The sequence below is a fragment of the Amphiura filiformis genome, chromosome 1 (assembly GCF_039555335.1).
Source record: "Amphiura filiformis chromosome 1, Afil_fr2py, whole genome shotgun sequence".
Lineage (NCBI taxonomy): Eukaryota > Metazoa > Echinodermata > Ophiuroidea > Amphilepidida > Amphiuridae > Amphiura > Amphiura filiformis.
Window position 1 is genome coordinate 90473594 of NC_092628.1, and position 23734 is coordinate 90497327.

Below are 23734 nucleotides of genomic sequence, written 5' to 3' on the forward strand. Positions count from 1 at the left end.
GCGTTTCCACAGAATGGAGGTTGTAATCCGGGGGTCTCATATTTGAAAGTGAAGTGACGTGGATGTGCAACTAGCAGTTACGAGCTAGGATTCAACATGTTCAACTGGGGTCATTTGGTAAGAAGTCTTTTTAAGAGGGTGCATTTTAATAGTGAGACTTGGAAAATGTAGAACTGAATTTTGTTCAGAATTTGCTTAATAGAGGACAAGAAAACCACAAATGGGGTCGATGTGCCCGCAAATGTCAGCCCCGCCCGTTTTAGCGGGTACACCACCCCCGGGTTTCAATAAAGTATAAAACCTCATCTACTTCATTGCAATATTCAATTTGGTTTTTGTCTGTCTCTGGCCTACAGTGAAGGTAAGTACGTATCATAAACGTTCAGTGGTTGACGTGTATAAAAGTTGCTGCAAAATATGAACTTACAAAGTATTAGAGGCACTTTTAAGTTGCATACAGTAACATAATGTGCGCTTTTGACAACACCTCGACGTTGATATAATGTATAAAAAGTTGACCTGGCATTAATTTTATCTTTTCACAACTTGTGCGAAGTAATTTCTGTAGGCTTAATATGCGCAATTGGATAATGACCTTGCTGAAAATTAAATGCAGCATTGAGAAAGAAAACACGTCTTGAAACAAACAAGCTCATCATACGTACAATGGAACTTTGACGTCTATTAAATACTACATGTATATCATTATTTTGATTCATCCAACCATTCTTACCTACTGTTCATGCTGTTTGGCATGTATCTTCTTTTCGTCAAAATAATCTTTGTGTGAATATGGACGTGTATATCGAATGTTATCATGTTACCCCAAACTTCACAGCAGATAGCACAGAGGAGTGCGAGAGTATTTAAAAAAACCTTTCTGTGGGTATCAAGAATTTTCAAAAAATAATTGCTTTATTTTGACGATACTTTGGTGTAAAATGTTGTTGTGTGTTTGTTTATATGCAGTTATTTTACAGTTATTGGATCTGTATGCTATCTCGGTTCACTGGAACTGCGCATAATGTCACCAGTTATTTTAGTATTATAATTATAAACCTCCCTAAACAAGATATATACTGTCAGTGGCGTGTCTGTTGGGGGCTGGGGGCTTCGCGCGAAATGTGTATCAACCTCCACACTGGAAATTTTCTCGCGCTGCAGAAATAATTCTCACTAGGCATTTTTTTTCTGTGCCACCACCTGACAAAAAAGTCCAGGCACGCGCCACTGTATACTACACAGTGTATAAGCATGATCATGATAATAGAGGCTCTTTTATAGTACTGTATTCTTCCGAGTATAGTCCCACGTTCGGGTATAGTCCCACCCCCATTTTTCGAAAAATTCCAGAAATTTTTTTAAAGTTTTTTTTTTCGGTTTTGGAGTGTCCCTGGACCTAGACCTGAATGCTAGGATCATCTAGTTTTCATGTCATACTCTATTAATGATATCAAAATGCATTCAAATTCAATGCATTTTGATATCATTAATAGAGTATGACATGAATACAAATTATCAATTTTCATATTTAAAATACAAAATATCTTGAATTTTAAAAAAAAAAATTTTTTAGGTCAACCATAAATGTTCCTAGCATTCAGGTCTAGGTCCAGGGACACTCCAAAACCGAAAAAAAAAAACTTTTTTGAAATTCGAGTATAATCCCACCCCCCAATTGTGAAAAATGTTCACCTAAAAAACGGGTGGGACTATACTCGGACCAATACGGTAATAGTTTTCGATTCTTTCATTTCAAACTTCATTTCTCAAACTCTTTATTGTCATTCCATTTGCGCGTAGAAGTCTATGATTTTAGCATAATGGTATTTTGGTATCATAGGGCGTGTGGGACAATGTGGGTGGGGTGGAGGGGTCGGTTGTTGGGTGTGTGCGTGTGCGTGATGTGTTTGTGTGTCATTTTTAAGTGTGAATGATTGAATATAAAATATTTCTTCGTGTACTGTTCTCTGTTTTCTCTGTTATTTTGGCACAATTGCAACTAAGTAATAAATTACGATGACTAGTTATTTAAAGCTTATTGCTGTAGGCCTATATAGGACAGTGTGAGGGTGGATGGGTGTCTTGTTGGGTGTGGGGTGTGTGTGGGATGCGTTAATGTGTCACGCGAGCTCGTGTGAATGATTGAATATAAATATCTCTTCGAGCACTGTTCTTTGTTTTCTCTAACAATCTTTTGGTAATTTTTGGCATAATTGCAACTAAATAATAAATTACAACTGGTTACGTTCAGCTTATTCCTTTATACGGGACAGTGTGTGGGGTGGCTGCGTGTCGGTGTGGGTGTGTGGGTGTTGGGGATGCGTTTATGTGTCACTTATACGCGAGCTTGTGTGAATGATTAATATAAAATAATTCTTCGTGCACTGTTATTTGTGTTCTATTTTGGTTAGTTCTGCAACAATTGCATTTTGTTTTCTTTTGTTTTCTTTTTTGTCGTTGTTATTTTTGGCACAAATGCAACTAAGTAATAAATTACGACTGGTTACTTTTAGCTTATTGCTTTTTACGGGACTGTGGGAGGGGTGGATGGGTGTGTTGTTGGGGGATGTGTTTATGTATCACTTATTATCGAGCTCGTGTAAATGATTAATATAAAATTCTTCGCGCACTTTTCTTTGTTTTGTATTTTGGTTATTTTTGGAACAATTGCAACTAAGTAATAAATGATGACTGGTTACTTTCAGCTTATTCGTTTATAATATACGCAAAGAGCACGTAAAACCTGAAGATGACGGGACAAATCGTTTGGAAAGCCGGCGTTCTTGTTATTTTAGCAATCATTGTGTGCAGTGAATCAGCGTCATTATTTAATGATGGCACCGAGGTAGGAGCAACACAAAGAAAGTTATATTATAACACTGTTCAGATTCTACAATTTCACTCCAGTCACCATCCAATTCCTGACCATCTAATTATGTTAAGGAGAATACGCAAGAAAGTGATTCGTATAAGAATTAATACTCTGACAATAAACCATTGCGTTATACTAACAACTACTTCCTAAAACTGGGGATTCTTACATACAATCTGCGTATACAATCCCGGGGACAGTTCTTTTAACTTGTCCGACGCGAACCCGCTAAAACTAAATATGCTATGAACTCACAAAAACCTATCCAACAATTTGTTACACAAATTGAATTGGTAAGATCCTTCAGGTGAATAGACAATCAATAGTTGTTTATACCCACTTCTAAAGCAGATTTTTTATTAGACGTACAATATTGTATGTAACATATCTACGTTATTTAATCTATTGCCATTCTATTTCCAGTAATGTTTAAGTTCTAACGAATGTTTGATGACGTGAAATCGATAATATATTTCTACCAGATATTATACGTAACATATTATCGATTTTACATCATCAAACATTCGTTAAGAACTTAAACATTACTGGAAATAGAATGGCAATAGATTAAATAACGTAGATATGTTACATACACTATTGTACGTCTAATGCTCGGAGTCTGCATACTGCTATAACGTATTTATTGTTGAAATACTGTAGATGCGTTAAATGGGTTTCTATTTTACATAACAAGGAACATTGTCAAAATGGTCGTGGGTTCGTATCAAATAGTCATTATAGGCAAATGGAACCAATCTTTATGCCTCTTAATAATCTATTTCTTTACTTCTTTCATAGAATGCTCTATTTGAACGTGAAGAAGACACAGATGAAGCAATCAGTAAGTGTAATTCGGTCTCATCCTTTCCTATTTGTTGCTTTATGATTAGTTTCAAAATAAGAATATTATGTGTATGATAACGTAATAGACTTCTCATTAGACACCATTAATGATAATTATCGTCGTGAGTTTCGCATACCGACGAATATCAGGTTATAATAAACCGCCTCTATTTAAAGCGCCCTATCGCCGAGCGCACTCAATCACCTTTGCACCATAATAAAAAAAAAGTCGACAATGTCCTCCTCTGTGTAACTCATTCTTAAACACTTGAGAACGTTCCTGCAATCTTATTGGTTCTTACCCAGCTTTACCCGTGTGATATGACACGATATCACACGGGTCAGCGCGTGTGCGTCGACGCGATACGCGTACTCGCTATTTGGACCAACCATGGTTTTATTCTCAATGCATCTTATACTGCAATTTAAATTACCGCCCCAGAAGGTGTTGAAACACAAACTTCTTTCACTCCACCTAAATGATTCAAGTCAATAATATTAGGCCTACTCTCAACCAATAAATATTGATTAAAACATTATACATATATTATTAATGAAGAAATAGGCAAGGACAAAATTAAACATTTCCATGATTTTCAACATATCATTTGTAGGGGTTTTACCAAAACTTCGACCTGACGAACGAACTCTTGGCCTATTTGAGACAGATCGATCCCTACTTTGCAGAATGTAACCTGGGATTCGTTGAACATACGCACCAAACACAGTTTTCACTTACAAACCAATTCTTTAATATCTCTTTAATACTCGTTGATAATTCACAATACTGTTAGATATCTATTTAGTCTGATTTTAGTGATTTAGTGTATTCAGTGGTAGAACAAATTGTAATTACCACGGGTTAATATCCGCCATTTTGTCTGTCTGAATCTGATTGTTTACACAACTTCTGCATAACTCCAGAAATGAGCTAAATTTAGATCGCTTAAGGGCGCACTCCACTAACAAATGCTTAAAAGCCTAAATTGGCACCAACATTCCGGCCCCTAATTGAACGCTGCGCTTTCAATTACTCCTAAATTGACTGACAACAATTGAGTGCCCAATTTAGAAACGGACACCTTGTAAATTCACTCCAAAATATCAAACAATGTGAAACGAAGTGACCAAAACTAAAATGTGATCTGGCGGATTGCTAAATATAACTCGAACATATTTGACAACACTTCATGTAAATAGCAAACATCTGAATGCAGGTGAATGCTCAATAAAGAAACCTTTCATGAAGATTAACTCTGCTATGTGTCAAGTTGTCCTTCTTTCATAGACTGTTCTGGTTCTTTAAAGACCAGTGAGTAGCATTGCTACTTTGAAAGCTGCATTGTAAGCAGTTATACTATATAGTGTCCTTTCACAGTTCATATGATGATGTCAAAATCATCCAACTCAATAAAACGTGGTCCTTTGAGCAGGTTTAAAATCTAAAACTGAACAATTGAAAAATACCTTAGGCTAATTATAGCCAAACCTCAAAAGCACAATATTTTGTGCAAATTGTTGACTTTACTTATTTGTAAACAAAGCACTTCATCATGTGATCTGGTAAATACTCAAAAACAATGACCAAAACAAGAACAGTGCCAAATGCACGGAGCAATTGGAATGAAACAATTGGCAGGGCAAATAAGAGCCCAGCAAATATGCCAAGTCACATGGAGAAGCCACATGTAAATATGCATGTAAATTAAACTTTACTCAAGCCTCAAGTGCACATGGGAAATGTTATAAAACCTAAAGAGGCACTTCTAATCTGATGAGGCAATAATGAGCATTATCAACATGATCCATTAATTATAATCATGCTAATCCTAGCAAATGATGAATAAAATGATCTAGTTCAAAGTCCGGAGTAAACCAGAATATGAAGCTAGATTTCTAAGTCCTGATTGCTCTGATACAAGGTACCTCATGGTGTGATTCAGTAAACTCTCCACAGAAATGAATGAAACATTTCACAAACAAAAACAGTGCAAATGCACAGAAGATTTGACAATTAATTTTGCCTGAAATGAAACCCAAATGTTTACTATATCACACTGTGAAGCTCAATTTGAAACAAAAAAGATTAGTTTAGTTGAACTCTGATAGAATTGTCCAAATTTGGACTAATTTAAACTCAACCAATTTCTCAATCATAAATGTCAGTAGGCTGAAATTTAAAGCTGTCTTTATACAACTTATTTTCAGATTTCTAATGTCCATCCAAATGTTCAATACATGTAAACAGTTCAATCTGGTGACTGGAGCACTGACTGTGTGAAATTAACTACGCGTGCTGACGTGTGATAGTGGCAATTTTTGAAAGTAGCAGGCTCAATCCAATGAGCTATAAAAACCAAATTTCACATGAATTATGCTGGATCTAAAATGATGCATTTACTGTCTCTCATTTCCAAAGTTTGTAACCAGCCATTCAAGCAAATGTCCAAGTTGATCAGTGGCCATGTACATGTTATTGTGTACCTGTAGTTCACATCAAGCTGCTGAAATTATCCACAATCTCAATTCTAAGTGACTTATTGCAAAGTAAAATGAAATATGATATGCTATGCCATGGGCAAATGAAATATGACAAAAAGGCCTAACTCAGAACAAAACAATCCCTTTTGACATCCTAAGGAAACCCAACAAGGGCGGCTGCATATCTGGATTTCACTTTACCTGGCAAATTATCATTTTACCACATTTGTCAGCGTTTTCACAGTGCAAATCCTCGGTGCTGGAAACTTCCTCAGTGGGTATAAATAAAAGTTTGAAGTTCACTTTGCTTGCCACAACACAACAGTCAACATGGTAGACTGCTGTCTGCAAACCTGCACCATGTTGATCAACGGTCGAAACTTCCATGGCTCCAACATCTGCACGTCTTCACGGTTCTCGTAGTTCACACTGGTAGGTACACACTCACCCCACACTGGTAGGTTCACACTGGTAGGTTCACACTCACCCCACACTGGTAGGTTCACACTGGTAGGTTCACACTCACCCCACACTGGTAGGTTCACATTGGTAGGTTCACACTTGTATCTTATCACGATGATGACTGGATGGGCTCAAGAGTCAAGGCCCTTAAAGTCAGTGTTGTTTTTCATCTGACTTGGGGTTACCAGTACCCCCCTCAACTAAAAGTAAACTTCCAGTTGGTGTCCCAGATTAGGCGCCGGGGGCTCGCCGTGTCTTTTTAGTTCATGTCCTTGGGCCCTTGCAATGGGCTATCTTGCTCAAGCAGTACACAAAGTTTTGTGACTGGTCTCATAAGTTCTGTGTTTTGTGTCTTGATCTTGGCGCTGCCGACAAGTTTATTCTTGTCTGGGTATGTTTCTTGAATGCAGCCTTTTAGGGTCCTTGATTTGCATGGTGCCTGGTTGTCAACTATTAACACCACATTTCTGGTTTGGTATTTGCAGCATGTTACACACTGCTTCACTAATTTTCTCACCGCTGCGCTCGCATTGATTATCCAGAATCTTTGCCTCAGTTCTGCTAAGACATTGCTTCTGCCCTGATGGTTGACATGTTCATGGGTGTGCCTTATAATCAGGTTTGAAACATGGTGGTTCTTTGGTAGAATCATTGGGTGCTTCACCTGATCTGGTATAGGAGCGTTGCGGAGTCTTCTGCCAACTCGTAGTATCCCATCATGTATCATAGGATCCAGGTTGTCTAAGGAACCTACATGTACTTTCTGTCTCTTCTTACACATGATCTTCCGATCTGGTGTAGCTTTCAGAGCACTGATCTCCTTAGCAAATGCTCCTTGCTGGATGTAGCGAACAATTGCTTCCTCTGCTTCCTGGAGATTCTCCACTGACAAATGGGACACTGGAGTGGGTTCTAAGGATTGTCTAGATTGGGTTACTTTGTCACATTTGGCAGCTGCATTGTTTTTCTTTTTAGCTTTTTGCAGCAGTATTCTTTTGAGTCTCAGTAGGTATGCGACCGCTCTCTTCAAGGAATTCCACTTGGAATAATGTCGCAGTAGTTTGACAATAGGATCTTTGTGTTCCTCTACTTGAATGGCGTTAACGGATGCCTCATATTTTGGATCGTTATCCAGTTGGTTCTCATCACTGTTACGTGGTTGATTTGGCTGCCATAGAAATTCAGGATCTCTAGGCCATCTATTATTGCCGAGACAATCTTTTACTGTTTGAGCCCGCGAGTATTCATCAGCCGGGTTCCGTGCCGTATCAACATGTTGCCATTGTGAGGGTGAAGAACCTTCTCTTATGGCTCTGTTATATTCTTCCCTGACCTGTGGCTTTCTTTGGAATTCTCTCTCCAGGTATGAGATCCTGCTTTCTGACTTGTTGTTTGGGAATGTAACTTCCTGGTTACTAAGTGGCAGCTTCATCTGACAGTCACCGTCCTTTGAATGAATCGACTTTACCACCATGTTGTCACCTATTGACTTTTGTGGTCCGTCTTCTATCGTTCGCTCATTAATATCATGGTTGTACGGGTTGGCCAACTCATTATGCAAGTCCTCCACAGAGATTCTATGTACAGAAGCCATACTTGTTGTTGTTGATGTAGCTCTTGACTTTGTAAGCCCATGTATCTCCCAGCCTAATGCTGATCTACATGCGTATGGACCGTTGTGTTGACTCTGGATGACTTCTAGCGGTTCCAATGCTCTTGGGACATTATTCCCAATGAGCAGGTCGACTCTCTGCCCTTTCAGCAACTCAGGTACTGTTATATCTTGTAAATATGGCCATGGAGTCAGATCTTCTTTGGAGACCATATCTTCCACCTTGACTGGTATGGAGTCCTGGGTATAAACAACAGGTAATTCAATGTTGATTTTACCATCAGCATCTGTTACCTCCAAACCTGATAACTTGTATGTGTCGACATCTTTGTCTCCATTGATAGTTTGGATCTTGATCCTAGTCTTTGTTCCTTTCATAGCCAATTTACTCTTAAGATTCTTAGAGCAGAATACAGCGGTGCTCTTGCTGTCCAGCAGAGCAAAGGTCTTGACTTCTTTGCCGGTGTCCTTTGACATTACGGTTACCGGCACCACCGATAATACCGATGCCATGCATCCTGCCCCAGTCAAACCACATGTGGTTGATGCCTCTACTTCTGACTTCTGGGGTTCTCTTTCGCTTCGTTCACGGTGCAAAACAGTTGGATGTCTGCCTTTGCAAGTGATGCATTTGGCTCTTTTTGTACAGTCTCTGACGAAGTGAGATCCTTTCTTGACACAGCCAAAACACACGCCCAGTTTCCGCAGAGTAGCCACCCTTTCATCGTATGGTTTCTTCTGGACCACCCTGCATACTTCTAGTGTATGTGTTGAAGTATCACAGTGAAGACACTGTTTTTGAGGCGATTTCTCTTCACTATGGGTACCGGTGGCAAAACTTGAAGTTCTTGGCTTTGGTTTGTTGTCATACTGTTGATTTCTGCTATTACTCTGGGTGTCGCTGCTAATCGTACCAAAGGCTGGATTTGCGACAATCTGTGCATGGCGACTCACGAAGTCGACCAAGTCTTTGAAACCAACGGTTCTCATTTTCTCTTCCTGTATATCATACACCTTGGCTCTCCATAAGTTCTTAAGCCTATATGGCAGTTTACCAACCAACAATTGCAGACTACTTGTGTTGTCCAGTTCTTTCAAGGGACTGTTAGCTTGCATCATATTGTGGCATTCTAGCAGGAATAATGAAAATTCATTAAGGCAGCTAGCCTGTTCCTTGACATCTGGCCACTCCTTTGCTTTCTTCAAAACAGCTTGAGCAATTTTGTGGCTGTCTCCAAACCGTTTGGTAAGTAGCTGTTTCGCCTTGCTGTATCCTTCATTGGCATCTGTGTAATACAGGCAGCTGTTCACTAGGCTCTTTGGTTCACCTGCGGTGTATTGCCATAAGTAATTGATTCTGTCTCTACTATCTAAAATTTTGTCTTCTACTCCGTATTCAAAGGCTTTCATGAATGTGGTGAACTTTAACGGATCTCCGCTAAATACTTGGATCTTCTGCGCTGGCAGTTGTGCTCGAACTTGTTGTGTGATGAGCAATTGTGTTAACTTGCTAAGGTCACTGCCAGCTGGTTCCTTTTGTTGCAAACTCTCTATGTTTTGCATCTGTGTTGCCATGGTAGGCACTGTCATACTCGTAGGTTGAGCTTGACCCATGCTCGAATTCATGAATACGGATTGATTTGTAGGCTGTTGTTTCATGTCATTGTCCGGACTGAATTGTCTGGCTGGAGTTTTAATCTCTTTTGACTGATCTCTGTTTGTATCCACCGGTGCTGCTATGGCTGACAATTGACCTGTGTCATATTGTGGTGGTATACTGGTTTGTACTTGACTACTAGTTGACAATATTCCCATATCCACCGGCGCTTCTGTTGACAGCAATTGACCGGCGTCAATTTGCACTGGACTACTGATAGACAACTGTTTCTTTGGTTGCTGTGCATCACAGTGCACCTCACCGATCATGTTGACTTGCCCTTTTGCAATATCCAACTTTGTTGTATTGTCACTGGGACTTTCCCATGGATTTGGGCCTGTAGCGCCTTGAATTTCTTTGGTATCTTCTAACCAACGACTCACTGAAATTTTGTCACTAATTAGAATTGGTGGAATATCTTCCGATAATGTCCTGCTACTTCTGCTCTTTGTTTCGTCATTGTATTTCTCTAATGTAGCTATTTTTGCTTCCTCAACGTTTATTTCTGTCTCCATGGCTAGCAGCTCCCTCTTTTGTTGCAAATCTTTTGCTCTTGCCTCACAAGTTGCCTGCAACTCAAACTCTTCTTTTTCCAGAGATTGTTTTAATTTGAGTGCTTCGGCGCGGCATTGCAGCTCAGCTTTTCGGGTGGCTGCCTCAAGGAGGGCTAACTCTGCCCCACTGGATAATGCAGTACTGGATGACCTCTTACTACTCCTTTGAGCAGAACTTGTACTTTTGTTACTCATTTTATTACTCCTTTGTGCCTTAACTTTATTTCACAATCTATTTGTTGGATGAAGGGAGCCCTCAGTCGTAGCTATGAGACACTTGCGATACTCGTGGCTTATTATGCAATGTTTGTTTACACACAATTTCGACACGAATTTATTTTCGCTAAAGCACGCTAGTATTTTTGCCGAAAAGCCTTGATTTATTCTGAAATCAAGAAAGAGTATGTCATGCATGTATATTGACCTTGATTCGAGTTCGCCCTTAAATCAAGAAAGGGGTAAGTATTGCATGTAAGTATGCCTTGATTCGAATATCGCCCTTAAATCAAGAAAGGGGTATAACTATTGCATGCACCCTAAAATCAAGTATATATTTTGTATGCGTGTATGTATGCCTTGATTCGTTACCGCCCTAAAATCAAGAAAGGTCTTATTGTTACGCGCAAATTTGCGGCGTGCTATGCAGATGCAATATAATATGAGAAAAGCACCGAAAATTAATTTTGCTTAAATAAGCTCCTCAATTGTACAATTTGTATCTTTGATACACATGCGATGGGCGTGGCTTATAATGCTGTGTTTGTTTACACACGATTTTATGCGATTTCTTGTTCAGTCTGTACCGAATCCTACTGATGTAGGCCTATTTTCGCCAAAGCACGCTAATATTTTTATTCGAAAAGCCTTGATTTATGCTCGAAATCAAGAAAGCGTCTGTTGTGCGTGTATATTTGCCTTAAAATCCTACAATCAATAGGAGTATGTCTGCATGTATGTATGCGTTGTTACGCGCAAATTTGCGGCGTGCTATGCAGATGCGATATGCGAGATGCACACCGAATCTTAACTTTTGCTTAAATAAGCTTGCTCAAATAATTATTTGCTATACAGAGTTTACGCACACAAAACACTGTAGAGCCTCAATTTTCATTTAAATATGTTTGCCGAACAGACATGAGAAACACGGTCACATGCCTGTTTTAGCCCTGATTTATTTTTTTAGCGTGTATGCTATACTCATACTGGTGTACATGCACTGTCATGTGAATAGCCCAGAAATAACTTTTAGCTTGTTTACAGACGTACTGTATTTCTTTAAGCTTATTTGCTATACAGATGTACATGTACCGATTGCTGTACAGCCCTGATTGATATCACAGAAAAGCTTGCAATACAGTATACCAGACATGCCAACTTTGAAATCCAGATTCCCGTACTCAGAAGAACAAAAATCCGTATTTTGCACCCAAAAACCGTATTTTATAAATATGTACCTTTGCATACCTGCCAACCCCAGAAACCCCAAAAGTAGAACACATAATTGCGAGGGAGCACTTGTGCGACCGAGCACGTAACAGCCAGGGCCTAGGGGCCCACCTCACAAATTTGCAATGAAATTTGGCAATACCTAAGAACCATTCCATCAAAGTAATAAATCAATACAGAAAGATGCTTCCTTTACGAGTTATCACTCATTGAAAGTGCTACTTTGCTATACTTTACATAGAAAGCGGCCATCTTAAAGTCGTCATATTTCCTTAATTACATGACTGATCAAGCTGATTTTCGAATATGTGATGCACGGTTGAAAATAAATTATTAAAAGATTTGGTGACCTCAGTCGACCTTTGACCTTCTATGTGACCTTTGACCTCACGGAATTGGATAAAGTATGTAGACCAAACAAATTGATATATTTCTGGAAACATTGGGTTTTGTTACTTCTAATGTTGTTAGAAGCATGCTTTGTTAAAACTTTCCAGAAAATAATTGATCATCATCATCATCATTATAGTATCAGCCTGGTAGGCCTGCCTAACATCGGATTAATGTCAATGTCAATTAGAAGAGTGTATTGGGTATAGCAGTTGTCTATGCATGGTTAAAGAAAAATATTAAAATATTACAAATATTAATGTGCCACTGAGTGCACCATTGAGAAAACAAACTCGGAAAGCATCTTGCAGGCTTATTCTGACCTAAATAGTTAACTAAATACCTCCAGAAGACATAGCATGTGTAGCAGTTAGATGAAGATGCTTAATAAAAAATATTAATGTGCATGAAAAATACGCAAGTCAGGAGAAAATTATTTCAAAAATTCTTGTAGGCCTATAATTATTTCTTTAATGTGCATGCATCGTGCGAAAGTCGGAAGTAAAAGGAGGTCGGAAAACCTTCTGTAGGCTTATTCTTTTGCACCAATAGAGCTAAATAGTTAACTAAATACCTTCAGAAGACATAGCATTTAAGGTGGTTACTAAAAATATTAATGTGCATGAACAATCTGCAAGCCATTAGAAAATTATTTCAGAAACCATCTTGTAGGCCTATTAAATATTTCTTTAATGTGCATGCATGGTGCGAAAGTCGGAAGTAAAAGGAGGTCGGAAACCTTCTTATATGCTTATTCTTTTGCACCAAAAGAGCTAAATAGTTAACTAAATACCTTCAGAAGACATAGCATTAGGTGGTTACTAAAAAATATTAATGTGCATGAAAAATATGCAAGTCAGAAGAAAATTATTTTGGAAAGCATCCTGTAGGCCTTATTAAATATTTCTTTAATGTGCATGCATGGTGCGAAAGTCGGAAGTAAAAGGAGGTCGGAAACCTTCTTATATGCTTATTCGTTTGCACCAAAGGAGCTAAATAGTTAACTAAATACCTTCAGAAGACATAGCATTAGGTGGTTACTAAAAAATATTAATGTGCATGAAAAATCTGCAAGTCAGAACTCAGAAGAACATTATTTTGGAAAGCGTCTTGTAGGCCTTATTAAATATTTCTTTAATGTACATGCATGGTGCGAAAGTCGGAAGTAAAAGGAGGTCGGAAACCTTCTTATATGCTTATTCGTTTGCACCAAAGGAGCTAAATAGTTAACTAAATACCTTCAGAAGACATAGCATTAGGTGGTTAAAAAAAAATAATAATGTGCATGAAAAATCTGCAAGTCAGAAGAAAATTATTTCGGAAAGCATCTTGTAGGTCTATTTAAAAATAATAATTTTTAATGTGCATGCATCATGGAAAGTCGAGAGAATAACGATGTAGGCAACCACTTTAACAGACCAAGAAAGTGGTCAAATGATACCAGTAATTCAGTCGGTAGTCTAATCTTGCAGCTGTTTATCTTAAGACACAACATTTTATTATTTTGGTCAAAATTCTGGAATTCCGTATTTTTTTGGGGTTGACCGTACTACCGTATTTTTCACGTTTTACCGTACAAAATACGGTGAAACCGTACTAGTTGGCATGTCTGGTATACACACACAGGCGTACTGCACTGTGTGTTGTCACTAGACACTGCACTGCTCTATAAATAGAACCTTGTTTATTTGCCATAAATCTCGCCAATTTGCGACTCTACGGCATTTTATGACAATGGTTCAACTTATGAACCTTATAGCATGTCATAAACCTTTGTTCAACTTAGAACATTTACCATTTGTTCTACTTAATGTAGGGGTTTTACCAAAACTTCGACCTGACGAACGAACTCTTGGCCTATTTGAGACAGATCGATCCCTACTTTGCAGAATGTAACCTGGGATTCGTTGAACATACGCACCAAACACAGTTTTCACTTACAAACCAATTCTTTAATATCTCTTTAATACTCGTTGATAATTCACAATACTGTTAGATATCTATTTAGTCTGATTTTAGTGATTTAGTGTATTCAGTGGTAGAACAAATTGTAATTACCACGGGTTAATATCCGCCATTTTGTCTGTCTGAATCTGATTGTTTACACAACTTCTGCATAACTCCAGAAATGAGCTAAATTTAGATCGCTTAAGGGCGCACTCCACTAACAAATGCTTAAAAGCCTAAATTGGCACCAACATCATTCTCACAAGTAAGCAAAATAGAGATTTGAAAATGATACGCTACTGATTCAGTGTTACGATGAAAAGTGTAAAAACACCTACTTTTATTTACAATCATGTAACTTCTGAACAGAATGTGCTGTTTTTGTGATCTTAAATTCTTAGAGAAGATAAAACTATTATAATTTCAAATATTTAAACAATTAACCCCAAACTGGTACAAAACATGGTAAAACAATTGGGCAAAAATGAGATGTTGTCGGTACCAATCATTTTGATACACCCTGTAGAATATAAATACTAGTATTTTTATAAGTTATATTTCAAGGTCGTTACATTAAGGTTATTCAAGGTTTTAACATTAAAAATATTTTAGAGACAGCCCGACACCCTTAAGGTTACTCATTGTTGTTTGTTGATGCTGGGGCCCAGTATCAACCAAAAGCAACAAGGCCGCAGGGCCGACAGGCCCGAGGCCGGCGACTCCCATACGACGACTAAACACTCCAAGTGAGACATCAATATAAGGGCCCCGCAGGGCAAGAGAGCAAGAGTATATAACCTTAAGGATGACGAGCTGATAACGGAAATTATGTTATATTTACGGACAGCTCGTCACCCATTTCATAGGCCTACTTTTACATTTTTTACTCTTTACCCCATAATTTCCCTCATTCTTCAGGCCCTGCCCTCTATCGGGGGCTAATTTATAGTTTTGAGAGATATATATATATTATTGAATGTGCCTATTGTGCCTATTGTGGTATCCAATATGTTGGCGAGACCGGTAACGATGCGCGTGAAAGGATGAGGAATCACAGGTCTACCATCAAACATCATGACAAGCATACTGATAAACCAGTTGCTGTGCATTTTCTCAACATATCAATAGTCTTAAATTAACTGTTATTGAATGTCTTAACACCCAATCAAAATTCCGCCGTTTACACAGAGAACGCTTTTGGATTAACGTTTTGAGGAGTAATCAACCCAGTGGTCTGAATATCCCCCCAGTTGACTAAGTTTCTTTTCAATGCATTTTGTCTTTTGACACCATTTTTGCTGATTGTGCTCTTTCATTAGGTCTGACACTGTGGAATGTATATTTTGATTTTGTATGCATTTCATTTTGTTAGTGGTTTCTTTATGCCTCTGAAAAAGGACAGCTTATGTCCGAAAGCTTAGGCGTGACGTTACGGCTTCTTTACCAGTGTATTTTATATTTTCGGAGCCACGCATCTTTTATAGATCCGTCACTTTTACACAAGTATGTCGCGTTTGCCAATTTTTCTGTTAACCGTATTTATATTCGCATTGGCTAGCATCAACTGTGATCCGGGACATCTTGACTTTACATCTGCAACAATGGAACCAGAAAGAGCGCACAATGGGACGATTGATGTACATTCTTTGTTCCAGAAAGCGCGAAAACTGCAAAATAATGTGTTGAGAGCTAACCATCACATGAGGAATTATACTACTCATCTGGAAAGGGAAACTATACCAAAGGGACTCACCATCAAATTGCGTCCGCATACTCTTCGACAATCAGATGAACTTATTAATGAATGGAATCATACGCTACTACAAGCAGAAACCAGCCTATTAAATCTTCTTCAAGATCACAATTCACATGTTAAACATCGTGTGTCATCTGAGTTTGAGCGTACACTGACAATGCTACATGACTTTACTACCCCCCCGGGACTACCCCGGAAGTCTACTCCCAGTTTATGTCCATCCTTGACCATGACAAACATAAACTATCTAGGTCTCTGGATCACCGTTATCATAGAAAAACCGGGAATCGTACACATAATGACCAACAGAACACTGTGAGTACACATTATGATAAAGATAACACTAGTAACACCTCTGTAAACAGCACTTCAAAGAAAACACGAAACCGGAGGTTTGTTCGACACCACGGAAACTATGTTGTCAACTTATCGAAAACTGAACTTACACAATCTGAGAAATCTGTTCTATCGAAAGGTCTGTCATTTTGTCCCAGGCCTGACAAAGTCGATAATGTTTCTCTTTCTGAGGACTTGGACTCGTTCTATAGGCGTCTGAGATTACGTCACCATTTTCATAAGGACATGGATTCAGACTCTGAGATGGAATCGGATCAATCCATTCCTGTCTTTAAGAAAAAATCTGAATGGCAACCCAAAAAACAGGACCCGGCTTTAGAATCATTTATCAAAGCTGTTGATAAAGATGTCAATAGTTTTCATCACAAGAATGATCCCCGCACTAACCTGAAGAAACATGAACGGGAAGCTTTATCCAATCTGCAAGAAAGAGAGGACATAGTCATCAAACCGGCCGACAAGGGGTCATCTGTTGTCGTCATGGACAAAACTGATTATATCCTGGAGGCTGAACGCCAATTATCTGATACTGTTTCTTATCAAAAACTTGATTCTGATCCTACATCAGATATCGTGGACAAAATTGAAGATCTAGTTGATGATTTGTGTAGAGACAATGTTATTGATCAAGATACTCATGATTTTCTGCTTCCGGACAACCCTAAACCCGGACGCTTCTATACTCTTCCTAAATTACACAAAGAAGGGATCCCAGGGCGCCCAGTGGTTTCATGCAATAGCCATTCCACTGAAAACCTTTCAATATATCTTGACCATTGGTTACAACCCCATGCTCAGTGTCTCCCCTCGTACATTCAAGATTCTACTGATCTTATCAACAAAATTAGTAAACTTGGGGAAATTCCTCATAATAGTTTTCTTGTTACCATGGATGTCTCTGCTCTTTATCCGTCGATACCACAAAGAGAGGGTATTGAAGCCTGTAAAAAGGCTCTGGATGGTAGATCTGATCAATCACCTCCTACTGATTCTTTGATCTCGATGCTCAAGCTTACCTTAGAGTCAAATAACTTCATTTTTAATGGCGAGCATTACCTTCAGACCTCTGGGACTGCCATTGGTGCCAAATTTGCACCTTCTTACGCAATCATCTTCATGGGCTGGTTTGAGGAGAAACTCTTGAATGAGGCTAATCTTAAACCACTCTCTTGGTTTAGATATATCGATGATATCTTTATGATTTGGCCTCATAGCTATGAAGATCTCCAATTGTTCATTCAATATGCAAACCAGATGCACAGTTCAATTAAGTTCACTCATGAGGTTTCCCAGACTGCCATCAATTTTCTGGATATTAAAATCAAACTTACTGATGGCATTATTTCTACTGATCTTCATACCAAGTTCACAGACTCCCATATGTATTTAGTTCCTTCTAGTTGTCATCCCAAACACAACACCAGAAACATCCCTTATAGTCAAGCGCTTCGCCTTCGTCGTCTTTGTTCAGATAACTCTGAGTATTCCTCACGCTGTCTTGATCTTACACAACACCTGAAACAGCGGGGGTATGACCCCAACACCGTCAAAAATCAAATTGACAAGGCCAAACAAGTTCCGAGGGCTGAAGCCTTGAAGTATTCCAGGAAGAACAAGAGATCCTCTCGTGTCCCTCTTGTCACTACTTTCCATCCTGAGCTGCCACCACTGCAAACCATCGTGCGTAAACATTGGTCAATCATTGAATCCCATTATAGACTTCGAAATATCTTCCCTGAACCTCCAGTTTTGTCTTTCAAAAGACCCCCAAATCTAAAGGACATTTTGGTTCATGCCGAGGTTAACAAGAAGCGTGGTTCTAGAGTTGTCATTGAGGAGAATTTTGGGTGTAAACCATGTGGTAGACCCAGGTGTAAACTCTGCAAGGATATTCAGACCACTGAAACATTCACCAGTAACATTACAAAAAAGACCTATTCGATCCGCCAATCTGTTGATTGTACATCTACTAATGTGGTTTACCTTATTGAATGTGCCTATTGTGGTATCCAATATGTTGGCGAGACCGGTAACGATGCGCGTGAAAGGATGAGGAATCACAGGTCTACCATCAAACATCATGACAAGCATACTGATAAACCAGTTGCTGTGCATTTTTCTCAACATATCAATAGTCTTAAATTAACTGTTATTGAATGTCTTAACACCCAATCAAAATTCCGCCGTTTACACAGAGAACGCTTTTGGATTAACGTTTTGAGGAGTAATCAACCCAGTGGTCTGAATATCCCCCAGTTGACTAAGTTTCTTTTCAATGCATTTTGTCTTTTTGACACCATTTTTTGCTGATTGTGCTCTTTCATTAGGTCTGACACTGTGGAATGTATATTTTGATTTTGTATGCATTTCATTTTGTTAGTGGTTTCTTTATGCCTCTGAAAAAGGACAGCTTATGTCCGAAAGCTTAGGCGTGACGTTACGGCTTCTTTACCAGTTCACTGTATATATATATATATATATATATATATATATATATAAAGGCATAAACGGCATTGAGTAAGCTAATAAGTTACGACCTGATACGATAAAGTTAACAGAACAACGGAATTCATTTTAGTGCAACAAACAAACTCGGGCAACTCGAACTAAAGCCACTTTAATTGTTCAAAATTTGACCATTACGACCACAAAGTTAAGCCTCGTAACCATGGAAACGCAATAAAACAAAATAAAATAAGCAAAGGAGAAACCGGATAATGATGATGATGATGATGATGATAATGATGATGATGATGATGATGATGATGACGATGAGGATGAGGACGATGATGATAAAAATAGAACAGAATAATAGATGTTAACAATGATCATGTATACTTTTTGGAGTGCTATGTAAACGTCTTGATTTTTCAAATTTTCAGAACCTGACCCACCACAGAATGCAACAATCGAATTTACCAATTCAGGAGCAAAATTGACATTCCAGCCCCCTGCCAATGGCGATTTCGACTCCTACGTCATCAAAATGGATTCAACTGAGTTCATCGTGGATAAGACGGAGACCAGTGAGGAAATTGAAGCTGATATGACCGTCAGTCATACCTGGTGGCTCTTTGCGCGTAAAGACGACGTTGATAGCGACGAAGCAACTTGGGTCAAAATAACGAGTAATATCAATTTCGCGATCGACTGATCTCAATAAAAAATATCAGGAATGATAAAGCATATAAGTCATTTGGTGCATGGACTAAGTGTCCAGATTTCCTGGTGTCGGGAAACATAATATAACAAATTTGGGTAACTTCATTTGAAAATTACGTAATAACAATTTAATGGTTTTTAATGACTTATCATTCACTTTTTGACTTACACTTTTCGGCAGTTTATATACATTTGTTTACACTTTCGCTGGGATCACTGAATGGGTATTTAAGAGAGTGGCTCACTTTACTCGCTTTTGTTCGTTTTTGTCTTCACAAGAAACTTCACATGTGGGAATTACTGTTATTATGGTATATTGTTCACTAATTATGCAACCTCTGTAAAGGGTTTTGGCCCAAATCTTCATTTATTGTCATTAATTAAAGTTCATCAAAACTTATGAACGTATAGCAAAAACGTGTCAGGTGTTGTTATTTTCATCTTTCCCTGAAACCTCCCTCAACCCCTCCCCTTCCTCCTCCCTCATTATCAGGGTGCCTCAAAAGTTTTAAAAACGTTCCTAAAAATGAAGGTATCGTTGCACATATAAAACTCGTGCAATTATTTTGACACCAAATATGACATATAAACTCATTAACATAATAAATGATCTAAGGGGAAACAGTTGGGCATATTACACAAAAACCATACGATATGTTTACAGCACATCTCCGAATCCCAAGTATCCACCTCTGAACTTATAGACCAATATCCGCCATTCGATTCGATTGCAATATCAAACAGTTCTCGTATTATGAAAATAGACTCTCAAGATGATATACAGGGTGTCAAAAAACAACAACAAAAACAAAAAACAGAACCCTCATTGCGCCCTCTTTTTCTTCTATTTCTGACAAGTTGATCATATATATTTTGGTTTGTAAAGTGACATTTAATTTGTTAGCTTTAATAAATCGAAACAAATATTTCGATCGGCCCAATTTTGAAGATAATATGCTCTTTTAAAGAAATGTACCTGTTTTTACCCTGTCTACGAATGAGGTTATGCTGTGGAGTGGCCTGCAAGATTACCATACCTCACACCACTAGATTTCTACCTTTGGGGCAAAATCCAAAGCGACGTCTATAATAAGCGTAGACTAGCCTCCAAGATCTTCGCAATGGTATTACTGAATGCTGCATTCGTTAGTATCCGGCGCACAAGGATGGTACGCAAGGCAATTGATGTAATAAGGACCATGGCTGAAACCTGTATTCGTCAAGAAGGCAACCTATTAGAGGGCAGAGCAGCACAGTAAAATCACTTCAGAAGAACAACCCAAACTTCCAGGGAAACCTTTTATCCCCAAAAGAGAAATGACTTATGTTTTAAATAAAAAGAAAGCAAGAAACAACAAAGTAAAAAAGTAAGAGACATAATAAAACAAAAAGGCATAAATTAACTAAGAAAAATTAAGTAATTACAAGTATAGCAAAAAATGTCCCATCCCACATCCATTTTGCCCACAAAATAATGACACTTAACAAAATCCATACCCCTAATCCAGCCGGTAAAGCCTTTAATTCCCGAAATATAGTTGTTATTTTATAAAGTTATCAATAAAGAATGTTTGCTATTCATGCATGGTACGTGTACTTTCCAATCTTTGAAGTAGCCAAACCTCGTGGACAGAGTGAAAAACGGATGTATTTCTTAAAAAGGGAATAATCTTCAAAAGTTGTGAACCGATTAAAACAATGTATTTTTTCGGTTTATTAAAGCTAACGATTCTTGCCATACCAAAATAATTCCAGGATAATTTAAAAAATTTTAAATTTAGAAAATCCAAAGGAAAATTGCCGAAAACGGCTGCCCACAATCAACCCCCTATCAGCCCATATGGTCCTATCATGGTCGCCCCCTCCCTATCCCTGCAACATATAGGATGATGACTCACGAGCCGCGGTTTGTCCGTGGCCCTAATTCAGATTGATACACTATTGTACGCGTGAGTTTATTCTTTTCTGCATGGCTGTTTCCATTATTAACTTACGCCCCTCTGGAATCGAGCCTTGGAAAATCAATTGTATTTAACCTTAAGGGTATAGGCCAACTGCACGTATCCACTCCTTTCGAAAGCCGTATCTTGCTAAACAAATTTATTTAGGTCGAAAAATCACAATTAATATTGATTTGAATACGGTATGTTACCTTCACATTTCATGCAAAAAAATTGAAAAACTTGAAACCGACTCAGGTACCGATGTAATTTCAACCAAGCATATTACTGTTTCGTAGTTAACCAAGGCCCGATAATGCCATTGACATTATATGAACCATACAAGCAGCGCTGACATGCACAGAAGGCTGTGGATTGCGGCGTGCTGCCATTCATACTACAGTTCATTCATTAAAATATCAAACTCACGCGATAGTATCGACCATAAGGTATATTCGAGCCAAGTTTGGACTCAATCCGGGTATTTTCCCTTCATGTACCATGCAATATTTATATAATATTGAATGGCTTTGAGTGTGATACAAGAATATATTGCACGAGATAGAAAAATATTGCACGAGTCGAAGACGAGTGCAATATTTTTCTATCGAGTGCAATATATTCTTGTATAACACGAAAATAAGCCATTCAATATTATTATTATTATTTATATCAGGCTTTTGCTATGCGGTAAAATGAAAATTTAAGCTTACGTACCTAGCCACCGGGTTTACCTTTTGACCTTCTTGTTTTCTGCTCTTTACTCTCCAAAGACAATTTCGGAATAATTATAGGCCTATAGGTTTATTTGTAGATGTGGATTATATTTCCTAAGGTTATCATCATCCAGAATTGCCGCGAATTAAGTTTGTGATTTTACTTGTTTATACATTACGAAATCTCCTGTGAGCCGTTACGATGTCTGTATACAGTCGGAGGGCCATCATGCGCGTTTTCCGTTAAAGGTCAAATTATTAACGTACGCGACCTTTGCAAAAATGACCGTCGCACTCTTGGGTATGCTTTTTTACCTTTCCCGCGGAAATTTTCAATTTGAAATGTATCGTATTATGTGTAGCCAATCATCTTGGGCAATTTACAAATAAATTGTATTGAAAATATCTTCACAATTCTCTACTTGATTTCCATTTTGTCTACTTTTGTCGTTAGAATTCGTGATTTTTGCGTTTGCATTACCTTCAAATTTATTTTCGTTGCTAAGGACTTCTAACCCGGATATTTTCTGTCTTAACGCTTTAATCATTCTAATTTTTAGCCAGAGAAGTAATTTCAACCTTTATCTATCGATTAGTCTTTGTCCCAAATTTTGAACTTAAAATTCTAAGTTGTTATAATTGTTTAAATTGGTTACCCAGATTAGGCCCATCCACGAAAATTAAGTAAACAACTTCATAACAATATCGCGTGACTTGACACCATGAACGAGTACACGCGCGCGACTTTGTTGCGCCCAAGCGCGCCATTCATCTGCGTTCAGTGAAATACGCGCGCGCAGTTTAACACTGCTCGCATGAACCTTCTCAATGTTGTTGTCGCATGGCCTACTGAATACTGGTATTTTTCCGTCTTGTAAAATACCCTTTTCATCCCGGCAGGTTTTTGTCTTAACCAACCAAAAATCTTGATTTTTTATGAGGATAATAAGCCATGTTTCTAATCATATGCAAATTCCTGATATATGAACTCGCACCATTTTTAAAATAACGCAGTTTTTGTTACTCTTTTATCTCAATTCATGACAAAAATTTGTGTTTATGTGCCCATATCATATTCCTTGCAAAGTTACGGTATTTTTTGTGAACATATATGGAATGTTGAAAGCCTTTCTTGTAGTTATATATAAAATATATAGCTATTAGGAGTTGTAGAGAGAATTTTGGAAGCTTTTAAAACTGCAACCCAAACCAAGCAAATTTAAATTTTCGTTGTGTGCGTATTCATAGCGTACAGTTTAATAATAGCGCGTCAAAGTTGAATGGCCCTCCAACTGTATAGTGTATTGTTGTGCTGTTGTATCATGACGCGTATTGGTGCCGTCACCATGGTAACGCGCGACGCGTACGCGATACGCGTACAATATTCAAGAAATATTGTATTGCATCCGGGTATTTTGAAAATATTGTACAATATACAGTTTTATTGTATCGCTCAAAAGCCTTATATAAATAATAATCATAAATATTGGTCTGACACAACTATAATGCCCATATTATTTGGCAAATAGGCCAATG

The 23734-nt window shown here is 38.2% G+C and overlaps 1 protein-coding gene across 2 annotated transcripts; it reads left to right on the top strand.

Moving 5' to 3' along the window:
- The first annotated feature begins 337 nt into the window (after positions 1 to 337).
- Positions 338 to 19970, top strand: LOC140167507 (uncharacterized). Of its 2 annotated transcripts, XM_072190816.1 has the most exons (4): positions 338 to 361; positions 2709 to 2848; positions 3674 to 3716; positions 19263 to 19969. In XM_072190816.1, the coding sequence occupies exons 2-4, from the start codon at positions 2753 to 2755 to the stop codon at positions 19532 to 19534; spliced, it is 411 nt and encodes a 136-aa protein (XP_072046917.1). In that variant the 5' UTR covers positions 338 to 361; positions 2709 to 2752; the 3' UTR covers positions 19535 to 19969. The 2 variants fall into 2 exon arrangements, with proteins under 2 accessions (XP_072046917.1, XP_072046923.1); XM_072190822.1 differs by lacking the exon at positions 338 to 361 and having other exon boundaries at positions 19263 to 19970.
- The last annotated feature ends 3764 nt before the right edge of the window (positions 19971 to 23734 follow it).

What these genes read in the sequence shown, in the direction of transcription:
- LOC140167507 (XM_072190816.1), top strand. Translation starts at nt 2,753, where the DNA reads ATGACGGGACAAATCGTTTGGAAAGCCGGCGTTCTTGTTATTTTAGCA. An exon ending in TATTTAATGATGGCACCGAG is followed by an intron (nt 2,849 to 3,673) that starts GTAGGAGCAACA and finishes CTTCTTTCATAG; the next exon opens with AATGCTCTATTTGAACGTGA. An exon ending in AGACACAGATGAAGCAATCA is followed by an intron (nt 3,717 to 19,262) that starts GTAAGTGTAATT and finishes TCAAATTTTCAG; the next exon opens with AACCTGACCCACCACAGAAT.